Source organism: Cygnus atratus, chromosome Z (assembly GCF_013377495.2).
Source record: "Cygnus atratus isolate AKBS03 ecotype Queensland, Australia chromosome Z, CAtr_DNAZoo_HiC_assembly, whole genome shotgun sequence".
Lineage (NCBI taxonomy): Eukaryota > Metazoa > Chordata > Aves > Anseriformes > Anatidae > Cygnus > Cygnus atratus.
In genome coordinates, this window is record NC_066396.1 from 20,450,480 (window position 1) to 20,471,049 (window position 20,570).

A 20,570-nucleotide genomic window follows, 5' to 3' on the forward strand; every position below is an offset into this window, starting at 1 on the left:
TTCATGTTAACAGGATAATAGTCACATAATACAGTAAATGCATTTTGGTGTCAAAAGTTTTACATCCCAAGCCACTGCAGGAGGAGAGCTGCAGGCCTCATGAAAGGAATGAAGAACTGGGTTGTTAGAAGAATTCATCAGCCTACCACCCACTGCCTGTATCTGTATGTCGTTTCGTATTCCAGAAATCAGGGAGTTATGTATCTGTATCAGCTAAATGAGTTGTTCTCATGCACTGGACCTGTTGTGGCTGTATTTCATTCACATCATTGCAAAACACGACAATGTCTTTTGTGTTACAAATTTAGTTCTTATGTTTGGAATTGTGTGTGTATACATACACACATATATACACCATAAAAAAAAAAAAAAACAAAAAAAACTAGCATTCTGAACTAAGTGGTAATTTTGCAAGCTCAGGAAGGTCAGGAATATGACATGAATGGTGTTCCATTTATTGGTGGCTTGAATAAGATCAATATTAATTTTTTTAATGTTTGTGTGAATGGTGCACTAAACAAAGTGCATTTAAACAAAATTCTACTTTTTAATACTATGCCAGACTTTGCCCTTTCATATTGCCTGAACCTGCTTGTTCAGTTCATGACTGTTCCTTTCTAATACATTTCCTTTGTCTTCTTGAAATGTCCATAACACAATCACACATGATAAATTTCCTCAGTAATCTTTTGACAGACTTACTTTCAGCTTACAACAAAAAACAGTTCTGCCCAAATGTGCTTTTCATCCTGCATGTTCCCATTTATAGACTGGTTTATGAAGACTAGCAGTTAGAAAACCTTAATGTTGTTGTAGATTATGCATAATTGTTAAGGGAAAATGAAGTCTCATAACTTCATCCAGTTTTCTCTGTGACACACACAATTTCTGATCATGCACACTGGTTTCAAAATAATTATTCTTTAAGTAAAAAGGCATACATTTCTCCCACCTCCTTTTCAAGGGTAACACTATCAGAGGAGATCTTACTCTAAACCAGGTCTGTAAATAGCACTCTGAAAAATAGCAGTTACAGTAACTTTTTTTGCTATTACATTTTAATGTACCACAAACTAAACTTGCTTGCCTTTGATTCATTTTGTCTTACCTACGCGTCCACACACCTTACCCTAGACATCCTTCTCCAGCAACCTTTACTGTTTATTGTTTATTATGCTGCATATATTTGTCGTTGAATCATTTATTAACCCCAATATTATATCTCTTTCCCCTTAAATGTACTTACTATGATATTTTAACACACAGTGGAGAAATACATTTTTAGCTGCAAATATGTACATTGTAAAGATTTACGTACATGTGTATATAAAATGCAATGCACATGAAAGATATATACCTATCACGTACCTATGGTGCAGATTTAATTTCAGGCAAATGAAAATAAGCTTGAATAGCATATATCCATTTACTGCTTATAATGCATGATTTACTTTCTTTAAATATATTTCACACCCCCACTTTCTTTACATTTTATTTGAAAAATAATGAGTAGAAAACCTCATGAGGACAAAAACATAGAAGACATCAAGATATCAGGACTGGTAAAGCAGGAATATATTATTGAGTTACAATAATCTGGTATGTATCATTTGAAAAAAAAAAAAGAAAAAGAAAGTAATGAAATTATGCTGCTGTTTTACAGCAGATGGATGCAACAAAATGAATCTCTTTTTTAGATTTGATCTCAAACACGTGGCTAAGAAATGACTGACCATAAAAAAAATAATTATAATGTTAGTGAATCATTTCACAAGGGATTCCCTTCCTGTCTTTCCTTTGTTTGTTCTAGCACCTGGTTTAATAAAGTACTATTTTATAAAAATATCTATTCCCACTCTCCTTTATCAAGTGCTTCTTAATTTGAATTCTGTTAAGAGATAAACTTATGCTATCCTGCTTTTGTGTTTAAGGGCAGGGGCTCATTAATATATTTTATTTATTGCCAATATATGTGGCACATTAAAATAGAACAATAATAAGAAGAACAACAACTCTAGCCTGAACAGCACAGAATCAGAGAAGTACTTTTCCTTCTTAAGACTCCAATTTTTTTTTCTGGGGGAAGTGGAAGAAAAAAAATCAGAGAAATAAGGTAGATTTGGAAGCAAATATATGTTTTCCTACTTTTCATTTGGAATCTAACTCACTGTATTAAATTTCAGATCAACTCAAGTTAACTTGATTTACGAATTAGAACTATTTAACTGTCTCTTTCAACCAGACAGAATCATGCTGAGGTCAAGCAAGCAAAAAGCCCTGACACCAAGGAGAGAAATGCTTTATGGAGACAAGTTAACCTGATGTCTCATGACAACCTGCTCAATGCTTACCAGGTATGTGCCACAGTGAAACGCCGCTGCTTTGGTATGTTGCTGCTCAAAAGCATCCTGCGCAGAAGCCTGGGAGAGTTTCGAGGAGAAATAACTGGAGACAAGCGGGGAGAAGCAGATGAAGATTTCCTAGATGTCCTGGACTTCTCGTATTTCAACAGGTTTTCCCTCAGGGTCTTCACAAGGTCCTCATTTAACCACGGATTTTGACAGTGTGAATTATCCACTTCAGGAACAGTCAAGGTGTCCGGACTTGTCTGCTGAGCCATGTTTCCCAGATAAGCTTGTTAGTAAGGTCTACTACAACCTAATATCGGTTTGACAGATTTCCTTTCTACGTCTGCTCTCAAGAATCATGCAGAGCTCCAGCTCAGCCTATTCTGCTCTCAACATGGTGACGCCTGCCCTCAGCGTCTCTCTACAGATAATGATCTGCAAAGAAAAAAAGCAAGCTAACTCCTCCACAGAAACCTATTAAACATTACCACTCCTCTCACCGTCCTCTTGCCAAAGATCACTTATTAGCTATCATAGCGGGTGAGCACAGGAGGAAGAAACTGCTTTAGCACAGCCTTTGTTGGAGCTATAAAGCTGCCTGTTAAACTATTGGAACTAATGTGCTGCAGCTGCTTGAGTGACTTCTGGTTATGTACATAAAAAGTGCTGGAGGAGGGCTTAAGCATCAGATGTGTGCTCAATTTTGTTTGGTTATTCTTTCCATTTGCTTACTGCTGAACCTTCAGGGAGGCTGAAAGGAGGGGGGAATGCTGAATATCTTCTGTTTTGTGGGTTTTGTTTTGGTTTTTTGTTTTGTTTTGTTTTTTTCCTTCCAGAATGTATAGTATTTATCTTTGTTGTCCCCATTTACAAATGAAGATTACAAACTTTTACCTCAAACTAACTAGCAAACGCTACAATTAAATAATGCAAAAGGTTTGCAGTTCTGCCTTCTCTTCCTTCCCCTTTCCCCCCTCCTCCCCCTCCTCCATAAAAAGCAGGCCAATGACAACCACTTTTCAAATACATTTAGGAATGGCTAATACCTGTCACCTTGCATTTTCCAGAAATACAAAACAAACATGAGGTTAGGAGCTGTACAAAGACCAAAAACAGACTATGACAGCTACTAGCATCTATTTAATGAGATGTTCTTAATTCAGTGTACCATCACATCATGACCACTACTTGAACTACGGAAGTGCCTTTTTTTCTGTTCACAGCTGGCAAGGAAACAAACTAATGATATGAAAAGGGAACCTCAGATATACAGAAAAACAAAAGTAATTGCATTTATTTAATCAGTGCATACTGCTATTAAATTTCATTTTTGAAATATTTTTAATGCAATTTTGCAAGATAACATTGAGTTTTCTGATCCAACAAAACCTTTTCCAGTCAATCCTATGAGGGTTTTTTATTTTACTCATTTGTAATTAAAATAACTGACTCCAGCTATTCTAGAAATTTTTATTAACATGCTCAGTTTTGTTCATGACTGATAGCAAAGACCTGTAATAACCGGTGGAAGGCTAATATTTACTTAAGCTTGCTGCATTCACATTTACAGTGATGACAATAACATTTCAGTTATAACCATACTTCCTGTTCATTCTGCAGCAGCAAGTCATCATTATTTTATGAAAGATTTCTCTTTTAATGCCAGAGGATTGGTTACATATAATTTTTGTTAGTGCAATATACTTTTCTGTTTTACTTCATCTTACAATCCTGCTTTCCTCTGTGAATAAGAATTTCACTTTAGAAGCACACACAATATCCAGGTTTTCAATGGGGTGAAGGTTCTTTGTGTACAATTATATGGCCACATGTGAAAGGCCATACTGTTATCTACATTAGGGTGAAATCAGAAATCCTGCGAAAGCAGCCCTGTGCCGCAAAGGAGAGGAATCACCTTTGTACTTAGCATTGAAGCCACAATTCCTGAGAATTATAAAGAGAACATCATCATGCTGTTCAGTTGAACAGCAACTAAAAGGTCAACTTACGTTAAGAATGACATTGCTATCAGGTGTCAGCCACATTATGTAGACAAGTTTAACTGTACTGCGTCATATGTGAAATGTGATAACGGTGTATTTACAAATTTAACTCAATCTTGGACAGTGCCACAGAATGCAGAAGTACCATGCATTCCATGGTACTTCTGCATTCCATTTCTTTTGTCTATCTTTCTAAAATTTTTTTAGAGTTATAAGATTTAATCAGGGTCTGAAAACCAACATGGCCCAAATATAGACTAAAACACAGATACAATTGACACTACAAAAACAGATTTATGTTGTGTGTTATTGAGAACAAAATTTAAACTGGATATGAAGTGCTAATCCACAGACAAAAATAATTGGATTAAATCATAACTAAGATATAACTAATACAATAACTGCTGCCACTCCTTTTTCTTTGGAATAGCATAGACAGCACCATTCCTCAAAAAGGAAAAATAATAAAAGCATATTATATGAAAGCAATTATTTTATATCCACGATGAACAAAAAATATCACTTCTTTTAATCTACTATTCCATGTAAGCCCAATCTTTTTTTTTTCTTTTATTTCCCCAACAATACAGTTTGTATAGAGACTTACGTTCTTTTATACTATGAAATACTGCCATCTTATGTCTATTCTGAAGTATGGTCTTCAGAGAGCAGCAATGGCTTTATAAAACTAAAAAGATACATATTTTTGGACGTCAGTGAATTAACAACATCAACAAGAGCACTAACACTGATTTCAGTTCCTGGTTTAAGTTGCGCTACATTACAGAGAAAGTGATAGAAGAAGAAAGTATTAGTTCACAGATCATTTCCATTTTCTTCAGTAATATTAGAATTAAGAATCATTAACTTGACACCCTGCATTACAGGCACCAAGAGCAGTTGGCACATATTTAAAGAGGTAATGTGAAATGTGTACAGAACAGCAGGATAAGACCCTTTAACAGGACACCTGAACTCAGTCATTATAAAGTAGCACCATTTCCATGAACAGCTAATTAAAATGCTTTTCCTTACTTGAACGAAAATCCGTTAACGGATTAATCTGAATTTCAATGTTCCATTTCCCCAGACACCTTAATCTGACGTACACTCACCTCTTTCTCCTTAGAAAAAGAAAAATATCTAGGGGTACTAAAGGAGATATTCACAATCAGAATCACAGACCAATACTTTTCATTAGATCAGAACCACAGACTATAAAGTCTTGCTATACAAATTATTTAACAATCTGTTGAGCTAGTATTTGTCACCACCTAGAACTTAGATGTCCTGTGACAACACTCAAACATACTCTTGAAGTTAAATGAAAGCCTTTGGGCTGTTTTTGTTGTAAATAAGAAGTGTAAGCAGCCTTCATTGTAATAAAAAGCAGAGGCTTAGTATGTAACAATATAAAATATGGTGTGATTTAGATGAAATGCTTATTTTACAGTCAGAAGTGGGTGAAAGAACAAGGCAGAAAGAGGACAAACTATTCCATAAAGAAAAAGAAAATAATTTCCAGTTCTCTTAACTGTACATCAAAAAAAAAAAACCTATATATGTATTTTTTTTTTTGTAAAGATAATGGTTCATTAATGAAAAGACCTATCTGAGAACAAGTCTTACGAGGAGCAGCTGAGGGAACTGGGATTGTTCAGCCTGGAGAAGAGGAGGCTCAGGGGCAACCTTATCGCACTCTACAGGTACCTTAAAAGAGGCTGTAGCGAGGTGGGGGGTTGGTCTGTTCTCCCACGTGCCTGGTAACAGGATGAGGGGGAATGGGCTAAAGTTGTGCCAGGGGAGGCTTAGGTTGGATATTAGGAAGAACTTCTTTACTGAAAGGGTTGTTAGGCATTGGAATGGGCTGCCCAGGGAAGTGGTTGAGTCACCATCCCTGGAGGTCTTTAGAAGACGTTTAGATGTAGAGCTTAGTGATATGGTTTAGTGGAGGACTTGTTAGTGTTAGGTCAGAGGTTGGACTACGTGATCTTGGAGGTCTCTTCCAAACTAGATGATTCTGATTCTGTTTCAATAGACATACTGAATCATCTGATCCCCCTATAAAAATCACCACAATTATTAAATCTAGAAAGCATTAGCAGCTACTTTTTTTCCACTTCTTTGGGGAAAAAAAAAAAGAAAACAACTCTTCAGATAAAAACAAAAGTATATTTTTTTTCCTTTCTCATATGCTGAGAAAGCAAAGTGTAGCGCACAATGCCAAAATGACTGTAGGATTTTTAAATCCAGATTATTTTTAAGTATTTTATTTATTTTTAAATAGAGATGAACTAGTTTACTAGGCTCTTCACCAGTCCTACTAATGAGATCACTGAAAGTGGACTGTGAAATTCAGCCACAAGAGATATTTGCTGAGTCTTTCAAAATAAGAACACTTGAGAGCTCATATATACTACATTTCTAAAAGATAATGTTGATATTGCTTACAGTATGTTTATACAGTATGTCTGATTCACTTTGATTAAATATTCTAATTTAATGTACCCACAATTAAATCTGATTTTCCAACCTTTGCTTAGTCATAGTTGCACTGCTAAAAGTTATATTGAGATCAGATTTAGTCTTGCTTACTACACATTCAAATAAACCAGCTTCAGGCTCAGATCAAAAGCAGAGAACTAGAATCTCCTTAGAACAGAAGCTCAGTATTAGAAAAACCTAGAAGTACCAATTCCTTCTATTCTCTTCCAGTTACCACTTAAGGATATTTTTTAAAAATGAAAGTCCATCATTCAATTCTTGTAGTTTTCCTAAATAAAAAATATCCTCCTTATGGTAACCATATGTAAACACTGAAGTGTTCAATACTCTGTTGATCATGAAGACCAGAAAGAGCTACAACATACGCAAGAGAAGAATCTAATAAATTCTGCAAACATTCCTGCTTAAGGCAGGGCCAGGTGTGAGGTCACAGCACGATGAAGAACTCTAGTTCCGCACCTGAGAACAGTGCAGAAGAAGTGGGAAAGAAAAGAATACAAAGTCAGGTGTTTTTGTGAAGAATGGGTGCTATGTCATATAAGTAAAGTATTCTAAGATCCCATCTCTTATTTTCAGTAACATCCTAATAGAACAATGGCACCTAAAATGGCATAAAATGACCAAATCAGGTCAACTTTCCAAATAGCCCAGTAGACATACATATATAAGTATGCTTTCAGAAAGAAAAGAGAATAAAGGAAGAACAGCTCACAGTATGCCTGGTCAGGTATGGTCTGTTCACCACCAATAAAACACTTGAAGTCACTTAAAATTTTAGAGTACTTCTGTTCCTAAGAAGTTGCTAAAAAAAAAAAACTACTTTCAAGTTTCAGCTCAGATTTATCTTGCAATTTAATAAAGTGGTACTGTATTTAGTCAGTCTTCTTTATTATTACTATTTTTGGAGTATTTGGAAATGTTGTGGTGATTCTACAATAATAAAGTGCTGTTCAGCTGATTCCCCCAAATGAGCCGCTGAATTTTTGTTCTGTCTTTTCTGTGCACAGCACAAACAACACAGATAAGGGAACACTGAGCATATGATAATAAAAGAAAACACAAAATAGCTACTTTTTAAAACATAGCCAGACTCCAGTCTAAGGAAAAAGTGGAAGATTTTTAAATCCATGCATGAAGAATTCAGCAATGTTTTATGCAAGTATCAGAGAAAACACACAGATATACACTTGCAAAATAATTTTCAAAATGGAATACAGACCTACAGTGGAACTTTAAAAAAAGCTGTGAATTGGATAAAAATATTTAAACAGAACAGTCCAACGTGTTTCTGAAGGGTGAATTCATATTCCCTCCGAAATCTTTGCAAGATTCTACAGTTCTTTTTACAATTCATGTCACTATGAAGAACTAATGATATTTTCTGAATGCAGTTTTTTTCTGGAATAAAACTCTATAAACTGAGGATTGTTGGAGGCCATCCAATGCTGTCCTGTAAACACTGCGGTAAATGAACTAAGTACTCCAGTTTAAAAACACTCATTCCCATACATGCATACAAGAAAACAAAACAAAACTGGGGGAAACATGCATCTCATGAACTTAGTATTTCATTACAAATGTAATCATTATATCAACACTGCATAGGATAGCCTGAAGATTTCCTTCTAACCAGATCTGATGTTGCTTAACTCAAAGGATTAAGAAAAACTGGCCTATGTTCAAGAGCTGTCATTAGAAAGGACTACTAACAGAATCCTGTTTGACCACACAAAGAAAGCTATTTGAAAATGAAACGGCTTTACCATACCAGTTGCGGGAAAAAAGGCCTCAGCAAGGGTGACACATGCTAGAATATCAAACAAAAAGAGAAAAGCAACATTTCTTTTAAAAAAATATATTCTTTAAAAAAACCGATGTGGCAAGAAGCTTGGCTTCCCAGCGAAAGATAGGAAGATGCATCATTGCCCACATGTAGGTACTGACATAAAAGTGAATCACCTCATATGACAAATAAGAATAAACAGAGTAGCAATAACTGTAATTTCTAAACAATTGTGTAATAAAACATCTCCTGGGGTAGGATTAAGGGAAATGAATGTACTTTTATACAATTGCATCATAGAATACACAGGAGCAACAGGCAGCATTCCTGCCACTGCAACACATAAAGATATCTGTTAACTATTAAATTGTAATTGAAGGGCTTGGCCTCTAATGCGCAGAAAACAGCCATAAGCATAAACAGCTTTGCAGAGCAGTCATGAGGAGAGGGGAAAGGAGAGGTCAGTGGAAAGGGCAGGGCACAAAATGAAAAGAGCCAAACAGCTGAGCCAAGCCAACCCAAGACCAGCCTAGCCCAGCCCCACCTCCCAGTCAGTATTTAAAATAAATATGGGATTGTTTAAAAAGTATGGCATCTAGGAAAGTTGTGGTTGTAATCTTAGACTTCTTAGGGCTAGACTTGACAATTACTGTTAGAGCTTTCGGAAAATCAATTAACTTACTGATGAGAGCACAATTTTGCCTGTTGGTGTCCATGAATGTATGATGGCTCTGTGAAAATCTGAGGATCACAAGTACTTCACAAAAAGTATATCAATATTCCGGATTCCTGAACTTCAGAGTTTATTTCTGAAGCTAGCAGGAGCAATAGCTTTTACCAAACTAGAATGTACCCAGGTCCTCCAAGCATTATGGTTAAGCTAGAGTACAATGTACAAGTAAACAAGTGCATTTCTGGGAGGTCAGATACATGCAATGACAGTTTACTTAGTAAGGAATCTGTACTATCTGCTACATTCCAAGGAATCTGTTATTTTGACCACGCATTAAAAGCTGGGAGGAATTCAAAGAAACATCTATAAAATCTAGAGAGGTTATAAATTGAAAAAAAAAAAAAAAGTCTAAGAACCTACAATAGTTTCTTAACTAATTCGTTATCTGCAGATGAGCAACTGATAGAGAAAAATAAGTGCATTGAAAGAGAAATCATAGCTAATGAAAAAGCATTAATGCCACAGGATTTTTGAGAACTTGGAGATTTCTGTTTAAGCTGTTCAATTTAGGAATGGTTCAACTCAACTTTGTTCTTATAAATGGGTTTTAGCACTGTACTGCTACCAAAATTTTGGATAGATAAAAAGACCACACCTTTTAAGAAACTCATTCATACAATTCATTTAGAGTCACTTCAGTGTCTTTTAAACAGATTTTAAACTTGTCACTTTACAGGTTGGTAAGAATTAGAAGTAAAACACAAAGGATTTGCTTCTACAATGTTACTAAGAATTAAGAAAGACCATTTACAGGCAGGGAGAAACTAGGAACCAGAAGAAGCCAGACTGGAATGCACAGTAGTAAAGGGTAACATAACTAATACCTTAAAAGAAAATAGTAACCAACTTAATTTGTTTATTGCAACTAATTAGAGACATCCCAAATCATTTATTGAATTACATCCTGTCACATACATAATTAGAGAAATAAAAATATGGCTAATTAAGATGAAGAAGTACAGCTGCTCTCAGGTACTCTAATGTACTGCAACAGCATTTAAATAAGAGAGTCATATATAGTTTATCAGGTTAGAAAATTAATGTATTTATGTTAGAAAGCAACATATTTAGTACGCCTTTAAAACCAGAGACCTGAGAAACTAGTACTGGAGAAGGTTTGTTCCTGAACCTATGTCCATTGACTTTAAGTAGGGACAGGATAAATGTATAGAAGTCAGACAATGAAATAGAAGAAATACAGGCACTATGGGAAGAACCCTAAACCAGGAACAATTCCTACCTAAAACAAACTCATACTCATTTGTGTTACCAGTTCATCACCATCTTAAGGGACACTTCTATTTTTGGAGAAGTTAACATTTCAAACTTTGTGATTGTTTATTATTTTAAGGGAAACATCCCTTTTTTTATTTTCAAAGCTCAGGTTTTCAAAGGAGCAAGAAAAAGTGTCATATCTTTACAGAATATGTTAAGTACTTGTGTTACATTAACACCCCTGAATTACTGACTGAAACCAAACCAAGCTAACATGATAAAGCAAAAAAAAAAAAAAAAAAAAAAAATAATGTACATAGGATGTACAATTCCTGTACATCCTGTCATTAATGTTAACAAAGAATGCACGTAAGAGTTCACTAAAAATAAAGTTTACCATTAAGTGGAAAAGGAACTAAGGTCTTAGAGAGATTTTTATGCATTAGGGATTTTTATGCATTTTAATCTAAAACATGAAATCCATTAACTGAAGAAGATAACCCAGAGTTCAGATGATGAAGAAACATAGTATTTTTTTAGCTTTATAATTCTGCTCTTTGTTGCTTGTTTTGACCATGGCTGTATTTATTATTAGATTTGAGATAATTAGATAATGTCATAATATTTGCATTAAGAATAAATATTGGGTCTATTTATATCTTGACTCTCAAATGAACGGGAAAAAAATATGAAAAAGGAAAAAAATCTTCCTGAGGTTATATTATTTTCACTGACTAAGGTAGCTCAGCATAACAACAGATTATTTAATTTTCTGTAGCAAGAAGATTTACCTTTCCAAGTTTTATTTTCCCTGTGGCTTTAAAGAAAGAATTTCACCAGCAGCGGGCACTTGCAGCTTGCAGGGCCCTGAGCACATAAATGGGCTCCAGATCCCCATGGAAGTGCGCAGAGATGCGTTGTGGCTGTGGCCAGCCCTGCTTTCTGCTGTCCCAGCTAGCTCCAGACCTGTTGCAGGTAACTGTATCTCCAGCCTGGTCTCCTGCTCCTCTTGTCTTGGACCTGATTTGTTCCCTGGTCTCCCCAGGCCTGCTGGCTGCAGTCCCAGTTCCCAGGGCTGTTCCGATGCTGCAGGACTCCGCCCTGGCTGCAGTGGGGTAATCCTCGGCTCCTGGCACACGCGAGCATCCCCGCACTTGCTGCTCCCTGAAACACTGATGCAAGTTACTATAGCTAACTCAGAGAAATGTGTTATTACAACACATAGTCAAAAGGAAATAACTAAATGACCTGTCTCAACAGAACAGTCAGTTAAAAAGCAATGCTTGAAATTGTTACAAGATCGCTCTTTCTGTGACTTTCAAAGGCACAAAATAGAAATTGAGCTGTTCACAGAATGCAGGAATTTAAGAAAGTAAAGGGAAAAAAATGTTTAATTTAGCTTAACATAGAGTTATGCATTTTTCACTGCAAAATTACCACAGGAAGAATCAGACAGCTCTGTAGGACTATCAAAATGAAGCTTTTACTAGCCAAATACATTATATCCTCTTTATTTTTCATCTAGTCTGATGATCATCATCAGCAACCTGAGACTTAATAGCTGTTTCCAAGTGAAACATGGCTGTTTAGTTTGGCATGTTCCGCTTCCAAGTTTTATGTTTTCTACAGGGTTTGAAAGCTGCAAAAAGGGCCAGTGTGAATACAACTTTTTATCATGCAGACTAGCAGTATCATAGTTTCCTTGCATAAATCCAAGAATCAACTGTACAACTGAACTAGAACTTAGAGTATACAAGCTTCTACGAAAGCATTACAAATTTAAAGCTTCCTCTTTTTCTTTGGTGTATACCTCTGATCCTTTCCTTGGCATTTCTTTTTCAAGCACAGATCCCTTTGTAAACCTGTCAGAACCTTTGTTGATTGGCAGCACATTTGCATGTATAAAACTCTACTCAAAGTAATACTAATAACCTTGAAAATAAATATCACTTTGTTTTCTACAAGATCAACAGAAATTAAGATGTTCTATTGGGGCATATTGAGGCTACTGAAAATTCTGCAAGGAGCTAGGAGGCAAGCCAGGAGGATATCTGCCTGCACTTTCAGTTTGTAGGGAACTTGCAGCCCAGCAGCTGTTAGGTTGCTGCTCACTTTCCAGGTTTCCTTTCTCCCAAGGCTCTGCTGAGTACCTTTAAAAAGTGATCAAACAAAAAAAATGAGTAACAACAAAAAATGTAATTGTTTTTAAAAGAAGCTTTTCTAAGAGCTGATACAAGTGGAAAAAAAATCATATTGATGGTTATATTTCTAACACTTTTATCCAATTAGAAATGTTGAGAAACAGTTTCTGAATAAATCTGGATTTCCTTGGTGAATTAAGATTGCATGAACAATCTAACGCCCCCAATGCTTCCTCTATGCTTCTAAGCATGACATCTCTACTGAAACGAAGATACCAGTAGACTAATGGATGTACAGATGTTGAACACATGGAAAAAAAGGGATGCAGCTGCTTGACATTTTAAGCTGATCTTTTAAAACTTTGGGTCCACTAAATCTGACAGCTATATACACAACTAAGGTCTGTTGCACCAACTGTATATTTTCACAGAGTGAAAATCAGTAACAGCTAAGTAATCAGTAGCTGCGAAGGTAATGGCTAATAGAAGGAAAATGCTGGAGATGTGACAGAAAATTCCACTGAAGACCTTTTCTAAGTGTTGCTTCCACCTGTGTTTTCTGTAACTATCTGCAATAGCTTTGGTTATACAACACCTTCTGTGAATGTTATTTACATGCTACTTACTCCCTCTCCAAAAATCTTTTATTAAAAGGACCACTGACTATCTTGTGGTATAATATTAAAAATGTTCTCCCAACTTGATATTACTGATATTCTTTTTTTTTTTTTTTTTACTGTCTTTTATCTAAAACTATCAGGCATACCTCATAGTGCTGTCATCCAGGATGCTGGTTTTCTCTGAGGAGTTTTATTTTGCAGTGCCCAAGCTTTTCAAAGTGGGCCCTCCAATGCAAAAAGAAATACAAATAAGTCTCCAGGTCTCTGTGCAGACAAAAGGTGGTAGGAGAGCCAGTAGGATCCTCAGACTGAATTGTGTTTCCAAGAGCTGCTAAATCCAAGAGCTGCTTGTGCAAAACCATAGCCTCACATATGCCAAAATTTGTTGTTTGCTGTCCTGAGAAACCGTTACATGTGATGAGCCTTGCTTTCCTCTAAGTGGCTGAACGCTTGCCTGCTGATGGGAAGTAGCAAATGAAGCAGTGGAATACAATGGTCTGGAAGGGAGGACAGCTCATTTTCTCTTTAGGGTGGTTGGAAAACCTTTAAAATTCCTTTGTACCCCTAGAATCATTTGTAGAATGCATAATCTTGTCCATATATAAGCTTGAAAGTCCTTTGTTATCAAAGGAGACTGGGACTGGGTATGTCTTTAAAGAAGTGAGAGTTGGAGACTGCCTTCTGGAAATGAGTTCATAACCTCAGAGCTGCGTTTGAGATTCCGGTTGTATAATGAAGCATTGTCCTAGAAATTAGCTCACTCTATGGGAATGAAGACTCCTCTAGAGGTTTGGTGGAATTAAAAGATTAACTGAGTTGGTAGCTTTCTGTTATACCTGATTAAAATTGCTGAGGCAGAAATGAAGAGTAGCAGAAAAAAAATAACAGTTCAGCCAAAGCATCAAAGCACTTACATTCCTTGGTGAACACCGAGGCTTTAGCCTGTCTGTTCCTTCTGTGGCAGCAGATTTTATTAGTGAAGAAGAACTGCACATTTCTTATGCAGATCTTTACATTATTATTATTATTTATTATTATTGTTATTATTTTAATGTGACCATAAAAGAAGTAATTTTTGCTGAACAAGATAAGCAGTATATAAAGGGGAAGACCTGACAAATAGTATCAACTCAACCGGTGATAGACGATTTCCTAAAACAAGTTTGATGAACATAAGGACAGTGCTAAATACCAAGAAAATAAGAAAGAAACATACTGGTCAGACCAAATGCTCATCTGCCTGAGTATACCATCTTTGACAGTTGCTAAGCATAAGTCATGATGGAAGAGTGGAAGACAAGAAGCATACAGTGACACTTCCCATAATAGCCAGTTTCCAATAATTTGCAATGTTTGGGCCATCTCAGTCTCAATATTATGTTTTTTACTTAACAGTTCCCAATAGATTTGTTCCTCAATGGAAGGCTTTTTTAGAAAAGGAATTTGAAACTGCCTGAAGAAATGAAAGCTAAAGTGAAATACTCTCTCTATACCCAACCTCAGATTCAGAAAGTAGTAGTATGGTTCAGTGCTAGGATGTTGAATACAATAGAAATGGCAATATTCTGTTGCAAAATAATATCCAACTGAGTGGCCCCAAACGTGGCTGTGATGGCTAAGATGTTGCCAGAGTACTGTTTCTAGTGGCTAGATAAGCCTTCTCATGGGAGCTCCCCTTTCATCAAATCTTGATGGTTACATAGAAATATTAGAAGGGATTACAGAGAAAATATAGTCTAAGAAATGCAAGGGTTGAAGTGATTTCTCTTTCCAGTTCACAGGAACCTCTGCACAGGTTAATACTTTAATTCTTAAGCCAGCTCAGTTGTCAATGTTTTTCATGAATTCCGTTTGGCAGAAAACATCACAGACTCATAAAAAAATGGTCCAGAAACACCCCTAAGTTTCCCATCTCTAGAAAAGGACCTGTGTGTGGTGCTCAGTGTGTGTGGTGCTCAGACAAGGCACATAGTACCAAAGGAAGATGCAGCAATTCAAGAAATGAATCAGATGGTACCCTCCATGTGTACCTGTACCTTCTTCCTTCATAACGCTTAAGAGTGTTGTGTTTTTTTTTGTTTGTTTGTTTGTTTTGTTTTTAAACCTCTGTTCAACTGGGAAATCGAAGAAGGCAAACTGAGCGTCCAAAACAAGCTCTCCTGACAACCTAAAGGAGCTGGACTCCAAGCAGTGTTGGAGCCTATGTGGAAAGAGCACAAACAGGAAAATAGCCTCTGTGTCCTGCAAATACCTCCCAGATTCTTCCATTACCAGAACTGCTCCTAAGGGAAGATGAACCCCTAAAAGGACGAAAAGTTATCTAACCATGCAAACAATATGCACTACAGTGTAAATCTGCATTTAGATAAGCACTCAGATGAAAAACAAAGGGTTAAACAAAAAAGAGTATGCCGGAAAGGGCACATGAAGAATAGTACACTGAGGAATTAAGAAGAAAAGCCTGGCGGTCTAAGTAATAGCAGTGATGGTGCAAGACAAGGAACAGCACTGAAAAGTTAGTTCTGCCAATTTTGCTAAACAAACAGCGAGGTCTCTGGAAATTTTATTTATCAGAGGAAACCAAAACTCCGGTGGAATGTTTGTGTTGTCTATAGACCGTGAATGGCAGTATGCTGATAGAGAACTTTATGACTTCAGCACTGTAAATTAAGAACCCCTGTGAAATGTATGTTCAGCACAGAATACGGTGTGGGCTCACGTCTAGAATCCAATTTTCAGAGTCACATGATGATGTAGCGATTCCATCTGTTCACACACACATAACTCTCATCTAGAAAATCATTATCTTCCATCTTTTTTCCTGGCTTTGACAAATACAGTTTTGCCAGCAATTCAGAACACTGCTGACAAGAAAAATCTCCCTAGCCAATCATTCTGGTATGACACTCTGCTCAATTTTATCCGTCTCTGTTCCTGTTTTTGCTGACACAGACTGCCTGCCTTGGCTTTTAGAAATCTTCTCTAACTATTCCACCCTATCTCTTTTTTTTCATCTTGCTAAAATGTCAACTTCCACTTAAGATATCCATTTCCCTCATCCCTCTGTCATTACTTAATGCCTTCAAGCTGTCTTCAGCACAGTCTCTTAAGGGAATCTGCCTATAAACATCTGCAAATTTTATCTCATTATCTACCTTCAGATTCTTCTTTGCAGTGGCTTTAGAAGCCTGGCAAACTGGGCTACTTAAAACAATACTTGAGGTAGTCCTCTCTTTTAGTTAGAAGTACTCCCTCTTAAATCTATCAATCTGCTATACGTTGCTTTAAACTACAAGTTCTCTTTGGCATGGAATGTTAGTTCAGGGATATTCTTAGTTTTTTTTTACTGTGTATTGCTTAAAGTCTGAGACAGTTAAATTCAGGACTATAGCTACCACATAATGAAGCAATATAAACAATGAGTACAAAATCACAGTAAATAATTTAAATTTTTCAGAAGTGTTTGAAAACCCCAATGCATGGTTCTCTTAATATCCAACAAAAGTCAATGATTGAAAAGTGATAAAGAGATATATGAGTATCAATTGCCATCTGCTGTAAGTCAATTCAATGCTACATACAAAGCTTACAGTAAGAAAACATCCAAAGTTTATCACATCAAATGCCTGCAAATATTTGGGGAAATGCAAGCAGAAATCCCCCCTCTAGCGGACTCGAGGGAGAACTGCAGTTAAAGTAAAACGAGCAGAGCATCAAAACGCTCGTTTTACAATTTTTTACATCTAAGGATTTTTTTTCTTTTTTGTGTGCATGTGTGTATTTTTTATTTTAATAAAAAATTATTTAACAACTCCCCTACTGCAGTACCTCTGAGCCACAGCCAAGTATTACAGCCCCACTGGGACAGATTTTGTACAACTTCAGAAAAATAATAAAGCTTCAATAAACAGTTTAAAATTTAACAAAAATCACAGTGAGCAGAGGAGTAAGACAGAGGTAAAGTATAAGGAAACAATTTTTTATCACATGGGATAGTATGCAGTAGTGACTTAAGATTTTGAGCACAGTACAGATGAGGATTCCAAGAACAACAGTGAAATATCTACAGATTTTCTAAACATACCACCTACCAAATATGAGATGGACAGAAGTTTTATTGAATTTTGTTTCAAATTGTTTTTTGTTGATTCTTGTTTGAAATCCAAGAGGAAAGTATTACAGGCTCATCTACAGGCTGATCAAAGCCAGGTGCTAATCTGTTGCAATGAAATAAGATATCATTGGTGAGCTGGAGAGAAGTAACAAAGAATTTTGAAGGGGAAGACAAGCAGTAGGTTTGTGATGGAGGAGAGCAGTGAGTATTAGAGGACTGGTGAGAAAAAAAAAAAAGAAAAAAAAAATAACATAAAGGAAGCCCATCTCCTGTTTTCATATTTAGCTTGAAAGGGTGTAAATAGAATGGTTTGACAGTTTTCAAGTCCAGAATCACACAGGCTAACACAGCATGACAGGATTTAGTGTAGCATTTCAGCACTCTTATAAGAAAGCCTTTGAGTTTTTTTTCAGCTTGGAAAGATTTTATATTTAATTTTCTGAAAAGTCAACAGTTAAAAGTATTGTTTGAACTTTGATTACAGAAAGCTCCAGATGCTTGTGCTTTCTGGTCAGTTCCAATCTCTTCCTCTCTTCCCTCCTCTGCTCACACACCATTACAGTGCACACTCCCTTTCTCTTCACCATTCTGTTCATAATTTCGGGTTAATTTCAGCCCCCTTCCCTACTCCAATTTTCCATGCTGCAGCTGCTGTTTCCCCTGTTAATTTTTGCCTTCTGAACATAGCTAGAAATTATAACCTGCAGTCCGGATGAAGGGAGTCACAGCTGCAAATTCTACAGTCTGGAACAAGAGAGAGGCTGGACTTAATTAAAAATGTGATCCGGGGCTTGGAGTGGAGGAAGCAAAGCCAAAACTGTAACTGGCAGGTTTAGCTCAATATATTCTAAATAGTAGCAGAAGGAAAAAAAAAAAATCAACTGTGTTTACTGAAGAAAATAAAATCCTAGAAGAGAGTAAACAACACTGAGCTGCAAGGTAATCCCAAATTGCTGAGAAGTGCAGAGCCTTAGTCAAATGAAGTTAATTCATCTGCATCTTCTCCAACATGACCAGTGATGCTTCAACCCAGATGAACCTTATCTGCTTGTCAACACTCATCAGTAAAAAACATTTGGTCAGTACTTTTGAAGGGGCAAAATTTGTACATTTCAGAGTCCAAAGTTTTGTGTCTTGTCACTCGTGCTATACTGGTAAGTATGGAATGTGTTTAACACTCATTTCTTGTCCTTATAAAGGACAATTGGTTCATATACAGCTGCTTTTCTTTTTTTTTTTTTTTTTTTTTTTAGAAGCACCAAGGGTACCATTTCTTGTACATAAGGTGGCATAAGGTGACTGGAGGATAGGAGGAATGACATAACAGCTCTGGGACAGGCAAAGTGGCAGCCATTAGGCTGAAACTGAGAAATACACTTCCAGCTGAGCTCCTCCGAGTGTACTGCAAGGACTATATGGCAAATGCAGCAGCTGCAGAGCCGAGCCAAGCCAATCAGATATATATGGCACATAGGATCCCAGAGAGGGAAAAAAAATACGGTACCTGAACAACTAACATGCCTTAGCAACATATTTTTTAGCCTTTTTCTCATCTTGATTTGCACTGACCTTAGCAATCTTTCTTCAGCACCGACCATGTACTTTGACTCTGATCAAGTATAGTCTGAAGAACATTTATTATAAATGACATTCCTAGCAGGTTTTTTGTTGCTGTTGTTTTTAATTAATGACTAAATTTTCCTTCTGTTTTTCAGATGTGTTCAATCTTGAGCACTCACAAATCTGACTCTCTCCTCTTCTGCTGTACCTCCAGTCTACTACAAAGTAGGAGTCTTCCACACCTGCATTAGAGAACTGCTCTTGAGGCAATACCAGACTGGGAGCAGTTGGTGCACTGGAGGACAGGGCTCCTGTTTCTCCTGTTTGGTACAAAAACTGGTGGACAGCAATGTCAGGGAGTTTAACAAAGTACAGTCTTGCAGCTAGAATGGAAGAACTCCATGCAATGGTGCAGGTGGTGTGCTGCCTAGGCAGAAAACAGATTTCCAGAAGAAAAAAATATATATTTATATATATGTATATATACGTATATTTATATATAATAATATATACATACGTATACATATATGCATATATATATATATATATATATATATATATATATATATATATGTGCCTATCACCATGTTGATAAACATTCTTTGGCATTTCTGGTAGACAATGAGCTAACATGTTTCAGCTGTATGCCACTGCAGCAGTGAAGGCCAACCACACATGGGGCTGTATTAACAAGATTGTTGTCAACAGACCAACAGAAGTGATTTTCCCTGTTTTGAGACTACATGGGGAAGAAAAAAAAACATGTATACCAAAATACCATTGCACGAAAGACACTGACTTATTGGAATGAGGCCAGAGATGGGCCAAAAAGATGAGGCTAAGAAAACTGAGTTTGTTCCTCCTTGAGAAGAGAAGGCAAAGCAGATATCTTACTGCTGTCTGCAGCTGCATAAAGCTAAGGCTCATTTTCTTTCATAATAGAAGGGTGTATAGAAGATGGAGCAAGGCTCTTACTAAAAGTGCCCACCCATTGGACACTTGGCAGCAGATACAATTGGAATGTGAAATTCTGACTGGATATTAAGGACACTTGTCACAAAGGTGGTCAGACATTGGAACAGGCTACTGAGACAGGTTGTAGAAACTCTGTCCTTGGAGACATTCAAAACCTAACTGCACTCTCCCTGAGATAACCTGTTCTAGCAGGAGGCTGGATGAGAGATCTCAGAAAGTCCCTTTCAACCTACACGACTATGATTCTCTATGCTGTCCGTATTCACCAATATGGAATAGTGGGTGCTTTTTTTAAAAAAAAAAAAATAATTCAAGTTTTCATAGTTAGGTCAAGCCCATGATTGTACACTGAAAATTGATAGAAAGCAGGCACGTAAGCAAATAAACGCAGGAGAAAGAGGCAAACAAGATCAAATGTATGGAGAGGGGATAGGACTAAATATTATATTCTGATTGGAAAACTGGACCTAACATGAATTTACGGGGGATAAAGTTCCCAGACAAAACTTATTTCTTCATGTAGTAAAGTGTCAAACTGTAACTCGTTGCCTAGAGTTCCTGCAGATGCCAACA

The 20,570-nt window shown here is 36.6% G+C and overlaps 1 protein-coding gene across 2 annotated transcripts in view; it reads right to left on the bottom strand.

Annotated features, from left to right (window-relative positions):
• Positions 1 to 20,570, bottom strand: part of PDE4D (phosphodiesterase 4D) — a 654,770-nt gene that overhangs the window by 388,462 nt on the left and 245,738 nt on the right. Inside the window, exon 1 of one of the 2 annotated variants that reach the window (XM_035553452.2) lies at positions 2,352 to 2,620. The exons of the other annotated variant lie outside the window; for it this stretch is intronic. Within the exon in view, the coding sequence (XP_035409345.1) occupies positions 2,352 to 2,620 (269 nt within the window). Of the gene's footprint in view, positions 1 to 2,351; positions 2,621 to 20,570 lie in introns of those variants that run through there. 2 annotated transcript variants of the gene reach the window in all.